Source organism: Sinocyclocheilus grahami, unplaced genomic scaffold (genome assembly GCF_001515645.1).
Source record: "Sinocyclocheilus grahami isolate Dianchi unplaced genomic scaffold, SAMN03320097.WGS_v1.1 scaffold514.1, whole genome shotgun sequence".
Taxonomy (NCBI): Eukaryota; Metazoa; Chordata; class Actinopteri; order Cypriniformes; family Cyprinidae; genus Sinocyclocheilus; species Sinocyclocheilus grahami.
This window is the reverse complement of record NW_015505693.1, coordinates 116,339-133,171: the sequence shown is the minus strand read 5'-3', so window position 1 is coordinate 133,171 and position 16,833 is coordinate 116,339. Positions and strand designations below refer to the sequence as shown.

Sequence of the window (16,833 nt, the reverse complement as noted above, 5' to 3'; positions counted from 1 at the left end):
ATATATATATATATTATTTTACATATGTGGTACACATTTGTACATTTATAATATGTTTCTTTGAATATCACAAAAGCAAGTTTTTTTTTGTTAAAAGAATAATAAAAATTATGAGTTTATTTTTTGAATGTATTAATTATAATTCATAATATATTTAAATAAATGATTAATTTGTTATTTATAAATAATATTTTATAACAACGTATATTCTATTCATAAAGTTTATTTTTACATATTTCATGTTAATTTCTACATGCGTAATGTGTTTATATTTTTTATAGCCTGGTTTCATTTGTTGCCATTAAAACACTGTTTTTGACTACCACAAAGCAAAACTGAAAGGTTGCTTTTTGAAAGAAAAAAAAGATGATTCATACAATTTATTGGTTTATTTATGTACTTTATTATATTTTTAACAGCATTGCTATGTTGATCTACTAGCTATTGACCAGCATTGACCATCACAATCCAGCCTGAGCCAGCATGGGACTTCACGCTGATTATTTCAGCATGGTAAAATGAGCTGAATTCTGTCTGTAAATACAAATAAAATGGACAAATGCAAGCGCAGTACAGTAGCTACAGAGCACAACTGCAAACCTTGCCTTTAATCTGCTTTCATACTCTGCTTGTGTATCATTGCATGTGTACTTTTTGTTTTCTTAAGGGATTGTGTGCTTCAAGAAGAATCTGTTAGAGGAGAGAAATAGAATAAGCTGTCGCAACAAACAAGAAACATAGTAAAGTTAATTTCAATTGAAGAGTTCCCAAGGCCTGTAACAAAATAAAACTCGGATTAGATGTGGGAAGTCGAACGCACACGGCGGCGTGTGTTGCGAGGCCATGTTGCGATTTATCTCCCCTGCTGTAAATAATTGCGTGTTTGGAATTATACCGGAGGAGACGTGGTGTGTTTGATGCACTGTCAGATTGCGTTTCGTGGTTGGAAATGGATTATAAAGCAGCACTTAATCAATTTCCAGTGCAAGTTGTGCGCCGACGTCCTTGTAAAGGTTCCCTGTCCGTAAATTGTTGTAATTATGACTTAATCTGTGAAATTTTCCATATATCACCACACCCCAAAACATTTTGCCATACAGGTTTTTCAAGAGTCGTATCTCATGGAAATAAAGTGTGTTTATGACCCGAGAACGGTATGGTAATGTGCCATAAAAATAGCCGAAAGTGTGCGCCGCTACTCTAGGTAATGATCGGATAATTTATGAAGGCCGGGGATCATCAGAGGTGGGCATGGTGAATCGCATTGTCCTTCCCTGCGGAGCATCTGTCATGATGAACGGGGGATGACATCAAACTTGTGCTAATCTCTCACCTTGTTGAAAGTCATACGCTCAGGCTCCTCTTCGTTTTCAGTCTGGAAAGCGGAAGATTTCTGCTCGTGTTTCATGAGTGAGACCCAAACTTGGGTTGGGCGCTCATACGATGCAAACATTGAGCCTTGGTGCTCATATGGGAAATTTAGGTTCGAATCTGGCTGTAAAACGTGTTTTCTTTTCGTTCTCCCTCTACAGCAGAAGATGATCCCTGCCAGACCAACCCGTGCCTGCATGGTGGGAGCTGTTTGACCGAGGGGGAGGGATACAGTTGCCTGTGCCCTCAGGGCTATTCGGGAGAGAGCTGCGAGATCGGTAAGTGGATTAAGAGAGAGGTCGGGGTCGGGACAAAAGAGGTCAAGGACGTTTGAAGGAGCCCACTGCAGCTTTAGAAGTGCACTCGAATTTATGCACACAGCTAAAATTGGATATAAAACCAATGCAAGCATCTCTTTTGAAGGTTATGCCTTTGACCCTTGATGTAAAACCAATGAATACGATTATTAGCAAGACGAAGACCTACAATGTTCGCCAAAATTTAATTTACCAGCATCTTGATCAGATGTCATCGTTTTGGTCGGAGGTTATAAAGGAACTGTAGGTTAGGGAAATTGTAATAAAAATACCAGTGCCGAGGTAAATGAACATAATATACAAAAAAATAACACATTTTTAAAAATATATTGTTGTTGTTGTTGTTGTTGTTGTTGTTGTTGTTAGTTATACATTTATTTTACCGTTTGTCACTTTTTGCAGGTTTTTATTTATTTATTTAGTTTTTTTCATATTAATTTTAGTAGTAGTAGTAGTAGTAGTAGTTGTTGTTGATGATGTTGCTGGTAGTAATAAAATAAATAATATATATTATTAGTGAATTAATTTTTGTTATCAGAAATAACAACAATAATAATAACAAATGAGATACTGTTTGGTAGAAGTTGCGATGCAGGCACTTGATGTATTGAAGCTCTTTTGTAATCAAGCATTTATCATGACAAATGACTATTATCCACTTATATTGTTTGTAGTGTTGATCATCTAAGCAGTCGTTTCCATCTCAGGATGAGCTCCATTCAGGGTCCTCTGAGACCATGATTAGTGCGTGGACTTTAGTGAGAAAGTTTAGTGCTATTTCTGTCATCCGTGTTCCATTGTTTCCTTTGTTGTGGTTGTTTATCCATCCTTCTACTCGTTCTCCTCACGTAAAAAGTCACTTCATGCGTCTTGATTGATCAGATCACTGAAAAAAAAGGTGTAGAAAAATTTTTAACTCAGAAATGACTAGTTTCACAAGCATTTACAAAGAAACGTCAAGTATTTTATTGAAAACATTCTCCAGTCATTTTTATTTACACTTTGCAAAATTGATTTATTAGAAGTAGTAGTATTTACTTTTTTTTATTAATTATACATTTATTTTTACTTTTGTCACTTTTTACTGTTTTTATTTCCAGTATTTTTAAGTTAATAAGAATTTTATTTTAATGAACGTATTTGTCATTTTTTTATTGCCACTTTATTGGCAGAAACAGTCATTTTAGTTATTAATACTGTTTTTAATTATATTCCTAATTTTATTTTATTTAAATTTTTTGCCACTTTTGTGCTATTTTTATTTTATTTAAAAAAAAATTTTTAAATAATACTTTTTTATTTTTGTCTTATTTTTTTATGTTTTTGTTTTATTATTATTGTTTTCATCATTTTCTTTTTACTGACAGAAACTTTTATAAACGGTTTAATTATTGTTATTATTTTGTTTAATTTTAATTAATCATTTTTACTATTTTATTTAAAATGTATTCTTTTTTATTTTAAGTATTTCTTTATTTTGTTGCTTATTAATTATTGTTTTTATTATTTTCATTGTCCCTTTTCATTAACTAAAGTAGTAATTTTTTATGATTTGAATTTTTGTCACTTTTTAACTATTTTTATTTAAAATGTATTTTTTTCTTTTATTTGTCATGGTTTTAAACTCTTTTTTTTATCATTTTCATTTCTTTTTACTGACAGAAATAGTACTGGGATGAAAGAGAGCGGGAATGGGAACCGAAAACATCTTAATACACCTTGATCGATCATATAACTGTCCAATTATGTGTGTACATTCCATTTACACTTGGAAAATGGATCTAGATCCAATCTACTAATCCACAAATCTTTCCTTTAAGTGTTCTCCTTGTCCTATTTTGGATAAGTATTTGAGTTTCGAGGTTCCTCTGTCTACGATTGCTTGCTCACTTGTGCATCACGAAACTCCCAAATGTTCCATGCTATCGTAATTCAGTTTGGGATGAATAAAGCTTACATATGTGTCCTGAATAACCACATGCATTTACACCTCAAACCACCTACTGAGGTATTTTCATATTATCCACTGCTTAGGGAAGCAATCTCCATCGGGACTAGCGATCTGTGCAGGAAATGGCCTACGTCGTGACTAATTGTTTGGGACCTGAATGTCTTTTTCCCCCTGCACCGTTTCCAGCTTAGTGACAAGAGCTCTCCATCCTCTCAGAAAATGATCCGTTTGACGGGATTTGGGATGAAAAAGCTCTCGAGTGGGCGCTGAAGAGTTCATTTCATCACGATGATGACGAGGAGTCCTTGAACTCTGTCGCTCTCGTGGAGTTGTGTGCAAGAGGAGTCTCCGGTCCGGGCGGCGTTCATTAAAATTGGTCAATGCGGATCTTTATGTCATCGTGCACCGCGTGAAGAATTCACAATATCCAGGCTGCCTTTGAGCGCTCATGAGAGAGCGGGGGAATGTTTATCTGCTCTTACTGGCTATGAAGCAGCAGTCACTCATGTGTCATATACTTGTCAATCTCAGCCATCCAGCTGGGGGTTTCTGCTGGCTGTTGTCTTTGGACTAAAAGAACAATTGACTGCAAAACGTGAAGTATTCACTGTGTCCGACTTTCAAATTTTGTCCTTCATGGAGTTCTTTGTATTTCGTTTTTGTGTATATGTGGATTTTATGTAGTCGTGGTTTAATTTTTGTCACTTCGCGGTGTGAGCAAGGCCTTGAGCCTGTTTCAAAAATGAATAATTTATATATAAAAAGCAATGGGTGGATGAATATTTAGCTTCAACATGATTTTGGTAAGTTTTAATGTCTGCTGTCTACTACCCTGTTGAAAAGACCAGTACATATTGTATTATATTATATGTATAACCTTAAAATGTTTCTTGCTGGACAAAAAGGACCATTATAATTGTAATAAATTATTATAATATATAATAAATATGTAAAATAATACAATACACACACAAGCACACACACGTATACAGTATATTATTATATATATATATTATATATATATATATATATATATATATATATATATTATTTTACATATGTGGTACACATTTGTACATTTATAATATGTTTCTTTGAATATCACAAAAGCAAGTTTTTTTTTGTTAAAAGAATAATAAAAATTATGAGTTTATTTTTTGAATGTATTAATTATAATTCATAATATATTTAAATAAATGATTAATTTGTTATTTATAAATAATATTTTATAACAACGTATATTCTATTCATAAAGTTTATTTTTACATATTTCATGTTAATTTCTACATGCGTAATGTGTTTATATTTTTTATAGCCTGGTTTCATTTGTTGCCATTAAAACACTGTTTTTGACTACCACAAAGCAAAACTGAAAGGTTGCTTTTTGAAAGAAAAAAAAGATGATTCATACAATTTATTGGTTTATTTATGTACTTTATTATATTTTTAACAGCATTGCTATGTTGATCTACTAGCTATTGACCAGCATTGACCATCACAATCCAGCCTGAGCCAGCATGGGACTTCACGCTGATTATTTCAGCATGGTAAAATGAGCTGAATTCTGTCTGTAAATACAAATAAAATGGACAAATGCAAGCGCAGTACAGTAGCTACAGAGCACAACTGCAAACCTTGCCTTTAATCTGCTTTCATACTCTGCTTGTGTATCATTGCATGTGTACTTTTTGTTTTCTTAAGGGATTGTGTGCTTCAAGAAGAATCTGTTAGAGGAGAGAAATAGAATAAGCTGTCGCAACAAACAAGAAACATAGTAAAGTTAATTTCAATTGAAGAGTTCCCAAGGCCTGTAACAAAATAAAACTCGGATTAGATGTGGGAAGTCGAACGCACACGGCGGCGTGTGTTGCGAGGCCATGTTGCGATTTATCTCCCCTGCTGTAAATAATTGCGTGTTTGGAATTATACCGGAGGAGACGTGGTGTGTTTGATGCACTGTCAGATTGCGTTTCGTGGTTGGAAATGGATTATAAAGCAGCACTTAATCAATTTCCAGTGCAAGTTGTGCGCCGACGTCCTTGTAAAGGTTCCCTGTCCGTAAATTGTTGTAATTATGACTTAATCTGTGAAATTTTCCATATATCACCACACCCCAAAACATTTTGCCATACAGGTTTTTCAAGAGTCGTATCTCATGGAAATAAAGTGTGTTTATGACCCGAGAACGGTATGGTAATGTGCCATAAAAATAGCCGAAAGTGTGCGCCGCTACTCTAGGTAATGATCGGATAATTTATGAAGGCCGGGGATCATCAGAGGTGGGCATGGTGAATCGCATTGTCCTTCCCTGCGGAGCATCTGTCATGATGAACGGGGGATGACATCAAACTTGTGCTAATCTCTCACCTTGTTGAAAGTCATACGCTCAGGCTCCTCTTCGTTTTCAGTCTGGAAAGCGGAAGATTTCTGCTCGTGTTTCATGAGTGAGACCCAAACTTGGGTTGGGCGCTCATACGATGCAAACATTGAGCCTTGGTGCTCATATGGGAAATTTAGGTTCGAATCTGGCTGTAAAACGTGTTTTCTTTTCGTTCTCCCTCTACAGCAGAAGATGATCCCTGCCAGACCAACCCGTGCCTGCATGGTGGGAGCTGTTTGACCGAGGGGGAGGGATACAGTTGCCTGTGCCCTCAGGGCTATTCGGGAGAGAGCTGCGAGATCGGTAAGTGGATTAAGAGAGAGGTCGGGGTCGGGACAAAAGAGGTCAAGGACGTTTGAAGGAGCCCACTGCAGCTTTAGAAGTGCACTCGAATTTATGCACACAGCTAAAATTGGATATAAAACCAATGCAAGCATCTCTTTTGAAGGTTATGCCTTTGACCCTTGATGTAAAACCAATGAATACGATTATTAGCAAGACGAAGACCTACAATGTTCGCCAAAATTTAATTTACCAGCATCTTGATCAGATGTCATCATTTTGGTCGGAGGTTATAAAGGAACTGTAGGTTAGGGAAATTGTAATAAAAATACCAGTGCCGAGGTAAATGAACATAATATACAAAAAAATAACACATTTTTAAAAATATATTGTTGTTGTTGTTGTTGTTGTTGTTGTTGTTGTTAGTTATACATTTATTTTACCGTTTGTCACTTTTTGCAGGTTTTTATTTATTTATTTAGTTTTTTTCATATTAATTTTAGTAGTAGTAGTAGTAGTAGTAGTTGTTGTTGATGATGTTGCTGGTAGTAATAAAATAAATAATATATATTATTAGTGAATTAATTTTTGTTATCAGAAATAACAACAATAATAATAATTAGTTTAATTATTTAATAATTATTAATTTATTTGAACTTTTGTCAATTTTACTGTTTTTATATCCATTGTTTTATTTTAATAGGAATTGTATTATTATAATTAGTAGTAGTAGTAGTGTTGTTGTTTATGTTGCTGTTAGTAATAAAATTTATAATATATATTATTAGTGAATTATTTTTGCATTAGAAATAAAAATTTATAATAATAATTATTATTATTATTGTTATTATATTTATTTTCCTTTTGTCACTTTTTACAGTTTTTATTTTCATTTTTATTTTATTTTAATAGGAATATTTGTAGTAGTAGTAGTAGAAGCATTTGTAGTTGTTGTTTATGTTGCTGTTAGTAATACAATTTATAATATATTGTTAGTAAATTATTTTTGGATTAGAAATAACATATTAATAATAATAATTATTATTATTATTGTTATTACTATAGAAAAAAATTTAAAAATTCACAATTAAACATACAAATGTGTTAAATTTTTTAAATATTTAAAATAAATTGTATAATATATATTTAAAAAGTGTTACAGGTAAATCATTTTGGCTGTAGGGTGTTCGGCTGACTGCAAAATTTGGGAACCCCTGGTGTAGTTGATATGAGTAGCTCTGCAGGTGGTTTACAGCAGCGGAGAGACCTGACAGCAAACTGCGAGGTGGCATGTACGGGAAATGGCTGCGTGATCTGACAGGGCTGCACACAGCTCATTCTTCTCTGTCAGACAAGAACAGGAACAGGTGAAAGGAGAGCTGGGCCGGAGGTTGGAAGGTTACGAGAAAATGAGAGCACACTCTAAAGAGGAGGGCAAGGCTATGCTGTGGAGAGAAAAAAATGAGAGAGGGATAAAGGGGTAGAAAAGAGACAGGAATAATATATATGAAACAGCTAGAACTGTAATCACTTGAAGAGGGCATGAAATGACAGTCTTCAGAACGCAGTTAACATCCATAATGTGGTATTTCTCAGTAATAATGTAGGTTAGAGTTTTATCCTTCTGAATTGGAGTGAATCATGAAAAGTGGACATGTTATTATTAGTACTATTACTATTACTCATACATAGGAGTAGTGGTTTTTCAAGATTTTAGACACATACATGATAAAACTTGCAGAAAAGGCCCTAAAAACCACCCATAACTCGTATAATGGCAATACTTTTTGTAGATGTTTCAGTAGATTGCTATCAGAACATATAGGTCATAATGGCCGATAACCCAAAATTCATGGGCTTATGAATTTGATGTCCGAAACTAAATGATGAATCGATGCAAAATGAAATGACCAATCAAAATTATTCTGATAAATATAAGCCATGATGGTCTATAGATGAAACACATCAAATTCTGTGCAAAGTGCATAAACGGTCTAGGATGAGTTTGAAAAGTATATTTTTTCAAAAAATCCAAATCCAATTTTAAAACTGACAATGATCAACAGTTTTATAGGATATCTCAAGGAATTGATTCTAGCTCACACAGTTCCAGAGTAATTAGTGAAAGTTTAAATCTGATAATTAAAGTGCCACCTAGTGTCTGACCGATGTACGTTCAGAGTGGGTGGGATGTGAGACCATCCTACCTAGTTTCAACAATTACAGTCTTTGACTACCAGTTTTAGGGCAGAAAAACATGACCAAATCAGACCAAACACTTGTAACTTTTGCTGGCAAAAATCTGTGCATATATATGTATCTATCTTTATATTTAACTTTTACCTTTTAATTGTAAAAAAAATTGCACTGCTTTTGTGCTCATAAGCTAAACAGACAGCTGAGGCCATAATAAGGTCATTACGGAGAGGCGTCTGGATGTCAAAGGTCCCAGCTGTGCTATGGTGGAGAGGTCAGAGGTTAGCAAAGCTGCATTATCCCGGGTCTCATTATCAATCTTTTCACGAGCCAACTGCACAGTCAATATGTGAATTATGCTAAACTACAACAAACAGTTGATCTGTCGCTAACACTTGTGCTAGTAAGCATAACAGTACGATACTAAGCAGCATGTACACTAATAACCCGTCTATAGATTTGATTCACAAGATATATTTTATCCCATTCTGCACAGCCTTAGGGATTCATTTCAGATTTTTGACGCAAATGGCATTTGGAAGAAAACAATTCGTGTTTATGTAATTACCGGAACACTTTTGGACGTCTAAAGTTCCTTCGGGTGATTTAGTAATTGGCTTTTCCTGTGGAGCATTCTGCATTAGCGGTGTGTGTAATATTAATTACAGCCAAAGGCAGAAAGTTAATTGCATATTACTGCAAACTCTTGACCACATTTTGTACTAGCCTAACACTTGATCTCTGCAGTCAATGTGTTGTCTTATGAAAGAAGGATGAATTATGTAGGGAAAGTGTTCTTTGATTCCCTTTTTTGTATTCATATTCATTACCGCGGTTTGCTAGGACTAGTCTTGCCCTGCTGTGCTGCATGCATGACTTTTTATGCTGCAAACATGAATAATATTGTACCTCAGATTGGGTGGTTTATTGAGGAAAGGTGTAGTTTTACAAGAGTTTGGACAGCATAAAATTGGTGGACAATGTGGGCACAAATTCCATAGACTTACATTGAACAAGGAACTCTGAGCCATATATACAAACCATAATATCATAGAGACCTAACAGTGGTCTCTTTTGGGCTTAGGCCTACAGCAACCACACAAAACACCCTAGAAACCACATAGCAACACCCTAGCAACCGCATTGCATCTCTTGCTGTCTGTCTTAGGAACAAAATGAGTACTGTCGTTACATGACACTGCAACATGATATCCTTGGACTCCATCCATTGGGACTCAGGTTGTGCTCAGCAATTTGGGAAGAGGCATTTAGGATCCTTGCATAATTTATTGACCGCGCATCTGCCGGGCAATTGAAACATTTATGAGAAAGAGCAAAGAGGCTTGCGGCAGGGACAAGATAACTTTCCTTAGACGCACCACATGCCAACATCAGCCAGACGAGCCTGTCCATCAATCTCCACGTGATTGCTCCCGCTCCAGGAGATACATGAACTGGATTGAGACACATCCTGAGTTTGGTGATGTTCATTAATTTAAGGAACGCTTGAAGAGTTCACACATTCATTTGAGACGCAAAATGGTGCAGAAATACCTTGACAGGTTTGGATTGCTATCCGTAACTCTTCTCAAGCATGAGAGACAACTCTGAAAATCCTCTTTCTGGACATATTGTGAGTTAAAGGAGTTTGGCATCGTATTCAGAACTTGTTAGAATGGACAGAAATGCATTTACAGTTATACAATTTTGACTTTAAATTAATGTTTTAAGTTCAAAATACACTTTTATTGACAAAATGCAGTCAATTACCATAAACAACAACTTTGATTCATCCCTCAGTTTGTAAAACTGGAAGTTTGTAAAGATAAAATTGCAATAATGCATATTTGGCGAGCCATTCTGGTGGGATTCCATACAAAAATGTGGGTTATTGAGCTGTATAATGTAAATATAATTTGAATATGCTATTTACATACTGTTGTGATTTGCAGCATTATTTACATATTATTCTCTCAGTAACAATAAAGATTATGGTGATAATGGAAGATCATGGTATCTCTCTATTTTAGTTTCTACATTCCGGAGTTAAAGGTCCATCAAATCAGCCAAGCTTAGATCAACAAATGAGTGTGGAGGATACTCAATGAGTCAATGGGTCACAACTGCTGCAAATGGGGATTGGGAGGCTGCGCAGTGCATTAAAACAATTGAAAAGCCAAATATAAATGCCGGCCGTCATATTTATTCAGCCTTCAGGGAAGTAGATGATGTTTCTTTCAAAGCTGAATGGCGCAGAGACAGTTTTACAGTGCACACGTAATGCAGTCAGACCGAAGCACACCCGTATGATTCAATACTCATTCACTTTGTTGCAAGCAGTCGATATGTTTAGTCTGAGAAGCAATTTAATCTCATCCAATAATATACTTGAAAGGGTTACGTTTTCATTGGATGGATCTGGAGTTTCACCAGGTCCTTATAATACACCATATACCATTTTATTTGCATATTTTAATACTTTAGTACTATAAAGTATTAAATACTATCTATATATGTACCATCCCACATTTTCCATCTCTCAGTCTCTCTTTTTCACTCTACTCATTCTCTTTTTCAGTGCTGCTCCCTCGACCCCTGTCCCCTCTGGCCTGTTGTTATTTGCCGGAAAGGCTGTATGAAAATTGCAATGCACTTCCAAAATGGAGTGAAAGCAGCCCTTTAGGTCCCCCAAGCCTTTTTCGCCAGTAATACATTGCATTTGCCTCCACCAAACTACCATATATTTTCTCCACCCTTAACCTCGTATGCATTTCCTCCATGGCTTTGTTTGGTCCCTCTACTCATATTGCAAACACACAGGCATTATTGCTATAAATAGCCTATTTTATTAATAGCATTATTGCTATTAATAGCAAAGCAATTTTTTTTTGTATTTATAATTAACAAAAAGGGGTGCTGATAGTTAATATATTATTATAATTGTTAATTTTTTTAATTAATTTTAACAATATTATTTGTAATTCAATAATTACTTATATACTTGTTACCTATATACTATAATTACTTATATAATTAATTATCACGATTCTGACTTTTTTTCTCACAGTTGTGAATTAATATGTCTGAACACAGAATTGTGAGATATAAAGTTGCAAGTACTTTTTTTAAAAATGTTTTTTTTATCATGTGGAAGTAAGATTCCTTAGTAGCCTGTGTATATTTTATCTTTTTTAATAAGTTAATTTAATAACTACATATTTTTTCCTATTTATTTCTTTATTTTCTAATGGATGGATTGATGTATTAAAAAAATCATTTTTCAAATGTAATTATGGTGACTACTTGAAATGTAGCAAAGAGTTGCTGATGGGTTTATGTTAAATTTATATTTGTCAAATAACATTTTATGTGTTATTATAAAATATTAAAATGTACAGATTTATGTAATTTATCATATTTATTTTTTATTATATACAAAAACAAAATAATCCCTTTAGCAGCCCTCTGTTGCATCGATATTAGGCTCTATAATTGCATGTAAAAGATGAATGAAGTTTGCCCTATCAATATTTTTGCCCTGCAACCCTAGAGAGCAACTTTCTTCTGGGACATTTCCCGAGAGGAAACTCAGCCCACTGCAGCATCTCGCTCATCGGCACGCCTGTTGATTGATGGCTATGTGGGCAAGCCAATCCCCCTGTGCACGGCTGCTCTTTACGCGGGATAATCGCCCCACCCGCCACCAGTGGCTCATTAAATCATCCCTTGGCACATTCCATCCTGCATGGAGAAGTGATCAGCAAATCATTGATAATCATTCTTCATTTGCTGACAAGTACCCCAGCACGACGGGCTGTGTGGATCCCTGCACCCTCGGGCTGTTGGGAAGGACCGGCACGCACAAACAACCTCCGGTCCATCTGCTCTGTCAGACTAATGTTGGCAAAGACAGGTAGAGGGCGGCCCAACGCAACAGCAGGGGGCGGAGCAAAAGAAAACAGATTTGGAGATTAACAAGCTTTTATGAGTTTGGTTCAGCAGGCGATCACAGAAGTTGTGTACACCTGCTGTCCATAAAGTCCTGGACTGCCACATTGCTACAGTTTAAAGCAGCTAAAGCCAAACTTTTACAGTTCCATACCGAAACTCGTCAGCCTTTAATTTTTCAAGTCGGCAACAAAACACCTCAACTAGTCAGATGCGAAATTTGGGGATTGTAACTGGTGGACTGCTATGCCTTTTTTAGGGCTCACACCAATATCTAGAGTACAGTTATTTTTACTTAGAGTAATTTAAAGAAAGTAAATATTTTTTTTCAATATTTTTTTTATTATTGTGTGTATTATAATTACTAAAATGGTTTGAAAATCCATTTTTAAAGAAATAAGTTGACCTTTACTAAAAACTAAAATAAAAGAAATATAAAATATGGAAACCTTAAGCTGTAAACAATTTACGTACAATTATAAAAATTATAATAAAAAAAATTGTAAAACCCAGTTATTCTTTAAAAATTAACTTTGTTCTGTTCTTTAGTCCTATTATAGTACATTTTTCACAGATACATAATTAAAAAAAATTATTTAAAGACTGCAGCCAGCAATGCAGAACAACATTTCTTATTCTATTACAGTAATTTTTTCACAAATAAATAAATTGTTAAAAACACTAATTAAAAAGTAAGTGTACCCAACCAACTGTGCAGATCATTTTTCAATTATTATTTATTGTGTTAAAAAAAATGTTAAATGCATTTTTACTAAAATAATTCAACCTTAAAATAAAATTTGAATTTAATAAAAAATAAAATAAAGTAAAAAAAAACTTAAAAATCAAAATAACCTTTGTAGATATAAATGATATAGCCAACTTCATACAAAATATTATAATAAATTATACTCTAAATATCAACAGCTTTATTCTATTCTGTAGTCGTATTATAGTACTTTTTTCACAAATAAATAATTTGTTAAAAACATAAATAAAAAAGAAAGTAAACACTGCAAACAACATTGAAAAACAGCATTTATTAATTGTATGAAATAAAAAAAAAGCATTTACAAAAATAATTTGAAAACCAATTTTGAAAAGAATGAACTACACCGGATATTAAACACTAAAATTAAATAAAATATCAACTATAAATATGAATGATAAAACTATAATATGAATTATGAATAAAAAAATGTGATACAATAAATCTGTAAACATATTATACTTTTATTTTACTTGTACAAATATTTTTTAAATGTCAACCTAGTTTTATAGGACCAAAAGTAAACGATATAACCAACAGTGCATTAAGTAATCTAGTAAGATGTGAATATGACATTCCAGCCAATACAATGTAAATCATAGTGTTTGCCTTTTAATTATTAGACAAGACAGTTAAGAAGACAGGATACAAACGAGGATGGAGAGGTACAATAAAATATAACAAAACAAGAAAAAATGAAACCGAGTCTTTAAATGTGCTCAGGCCAGAGCGCGAGTGTTGTAGTGTAGTGTGCGCTTGGCTGAACACTCCGCTGATGAGGGGATGAAATGATGTGTGCTGGCCTGTGATTGGATGCTGATTCAGCGATGTCAGTCATCTTCCATGTGACGCTCCTCCGCAGTAGGATGGGAACAGAATTTGTAAAGCCCAGTCATTTACTGTACATTTGGAGACAAATTGATTTCCTATGAAGTCAGAGTCTGGGTTTTGGAGCCTCTTATCACTGTGGCAGGTGAATGGACGTGTGGTCCTGGGAATGAGTTCTGGAAATGAATTATGGAGGGTGGGGTGCAGGGGGGGTTCTCTTATCTCAGCTTCACCAGGACAGCTATCACGTGAATGTGTACCAGTGCTTTGAGCTTTGACACCGCTCTGTGTTAAATCACAAACACTTATCACAGATGTCCATGCAGATGAACAGAGATGCTAATGTTAATGCTAAAGGACTGCTAAGCTTCACTGCATAGTGATTAGCTCCCTGTCTGTTTGTGTGTCTGTCTTTCTATCCATCCATCAATCTGTCTGTCTACCTGTCCATCTATCCATATGTCTGTCTGTCTATCTATCCTTCTATCCGTCTGACTGTTTGTATATCCGTTTGTCTGTCCGTGTCCATCTTCCTATATAACTGTCTTGTCTTCCTACCTTTCTATAATCTGTCTGTCTGTCTTTCTATCCGTCTTTCTATCCGTCTGTCTGACTGTCTCTCAATTGATCTGTCTGTCTACCATCTATATGTCTGTCTATCCATCTGTTTATCATCTGTCTGTCTATCCATCTGTCCATCTACCTCTCTATCCATCTGTTTGTCTGTCTTCCTGTCTAACCGTCTGTCTATCTGTCTATTATCTGTCTGTCTACTTGTCTATCTATCTGTCTATCCATCTATCTAACATCTGTCTGTCTATCCATCTATCCATTTGTCTGTCTACCTGTCTGTCCATCTGTTTGTCTGTTATCCTATCTAACTGTCTGTCTATCTATCCATCTGTCTGTCTATCTATCATCTGTCTGTCTGTCTATCCATCTGTCTGTCTGTTCGTTCATCCCTCAATTCATCTGTATTTATACCTGTCTATCTGTCTGTCTGTCTGTCTATCATCTGTCTGTCTGTCTGTCTGTCTGTCTGTCTATCCATCTATCTGTCTATCTCCCCATCTGTCTGTCTGTTCATCAATTGATCTGTCTGTCTACCTGTCTAACCATCTGTCTTTCTGTCATCTGTCCATCTATCCGTCTATCTGTCTGTCCGTCTATCCATCAATTAATCTTTCTGTCTGTCTACCTATCTATCCATCTGTCTATCTGGCTTCCTGTCTAACCGTCTGTTTGTCTATCTATCTGTCTTCTTTTTAACTGTCTGTCTATCTATCTGTCTATCCAACTATCTATCCATCTGTTTGTCTGTCTATCCATCTATCTGTATCTGTCTGTCTATAACTGTTTTTTATATTATTTTTTCGCTTTTAGTTTAACAACATGCTAATGTATAATTCTATTAGAGTCAATTGAGATGTGTGTGTGATTAACATGTAAAAGTCATGTGAACACAGAGCACTCTATTAGCCAGCTGAAGCGAGTGTTAGATAAGAATGTTATGCAAAATGTGCAGCGCTGCTGGACCCCCGGGAGCAGGATTGAGAAAATTTGTGCTACACGGCTTCCTTGATCCTATTCTTCTGATCCAGGGTTCATCTGTCTGCTGATATCTGATTGATTTTGACGATTTTGAGGGAAGTAAGAGGTTTTTTTGTTCGCACACGTCTCTATTTATATCCCAGTTAGACAGCAATATCTGATCTCGTGCATTGATTAGAGCTCCGTTGGGTTTTCAAAGTGCGTCGTGAAGATTCCCCACCTTGAGAAATATGGCAAATCTCCTCATTCCCACATGATCCCCCAAGCTATGTGGATTGCATCACAGCCAGGGTTAGAGGGGTTTACAAAATCTATCCTTGGCTACGTAAGCCCTCAGGCCATCTAGAGTATCTGATCTGGTCGGGGGGAAATCTTCAACACTGCATCTCACCCCACTCTCTCTCTCTCAAGTTCTCTCAAGCAAGTTTGACCTCCCCACACCAGAGAGAGAACAGAGGCGCTGTCAGATCTGAGGAGCAATAGTTTGAAATGTTGTGACACCTCTGCTCATTAGCTTCTGCAACACTCCCCAAGTTGTTGCACTAGCCCTGTCTGCAGTGGCTTGGACAGTGCCTGACTTCAGCTCACTAAGATGCTGCCCCCAGCCGAAACCCCAGCGCTTTAAACTCGACCAGACAGTCACAATAAATCATCCAGCTGCTTTCCTCCAAACTTCAATTTGATTTGTAAGTACACATGGCAGATTTGTCTAAAACAGTTTATAGGACTGAGAATACTTTGACCTGATTAGAAATGAGCGTTGAGACTATCTGTCTGTCTGTGTCTGTCTGTCTATCTATCTATCTATCTATCTATCTATCTATCTATCTATCTATCTATCTATCTATCTATCTATCTATCTCTCTGTCTTTCAAGCTATTTATCTGTCTGTCCGTCCGTCCGTCCATCCATCCATCCACCCACCCATCCGTCCGTCCGTCTGTCTGTCTTTTAAGCTGTCTGTCTGTCCGTCTGTCTATCTGTCTGTCTGACTATCTATCCATCCATCAGTCTGTGCAACTAACTATCTATCTATCTGTCTGATTATCTATCTATCTATCTATCCATCCATCCATCCATCTGTCTGTTTGTCTGTCTGTCTATCCATCTGCACATCTATCTATCTGCACATCTATCTATCTATCTATCTATCTATCTATCTATCTATCTATCTATCTATCTATCTATCTATCTATCTATCTATCTATCTATCTATCTATCTATCTATCTATCTATCTAT

At 35.5% G+C, this 16,833-nt stretch overlaps 1 protein-coding gene across 1 annotated transcript in view; it reads left to right on the top strand.

The window, feature by feature from the left end:
* The window catches only part of ncanb (neurocan b), a 180,377-nt gene that overhangs the window by 109,449 nt on the left and 54,095 nt on the right, over positions 1-16,833 (top strand). The window contains exons 9-11 of the mRNA XM_016237416.1: positions 1,533-1,649; positions 3,856-3,990; positions 6,206-6,322. Of these exons, the coding sequence (XP_016092902.1) occupies positions 1,533-1,649; positions 3,856-3,990; positions 6,206-6,322 (369 nt within the window). The remainder of the gene's footprint in view (positions 1-1,532; positions 1,650-3,855; positions 3,991-6,205; positions 6,323-16,833) is intronic.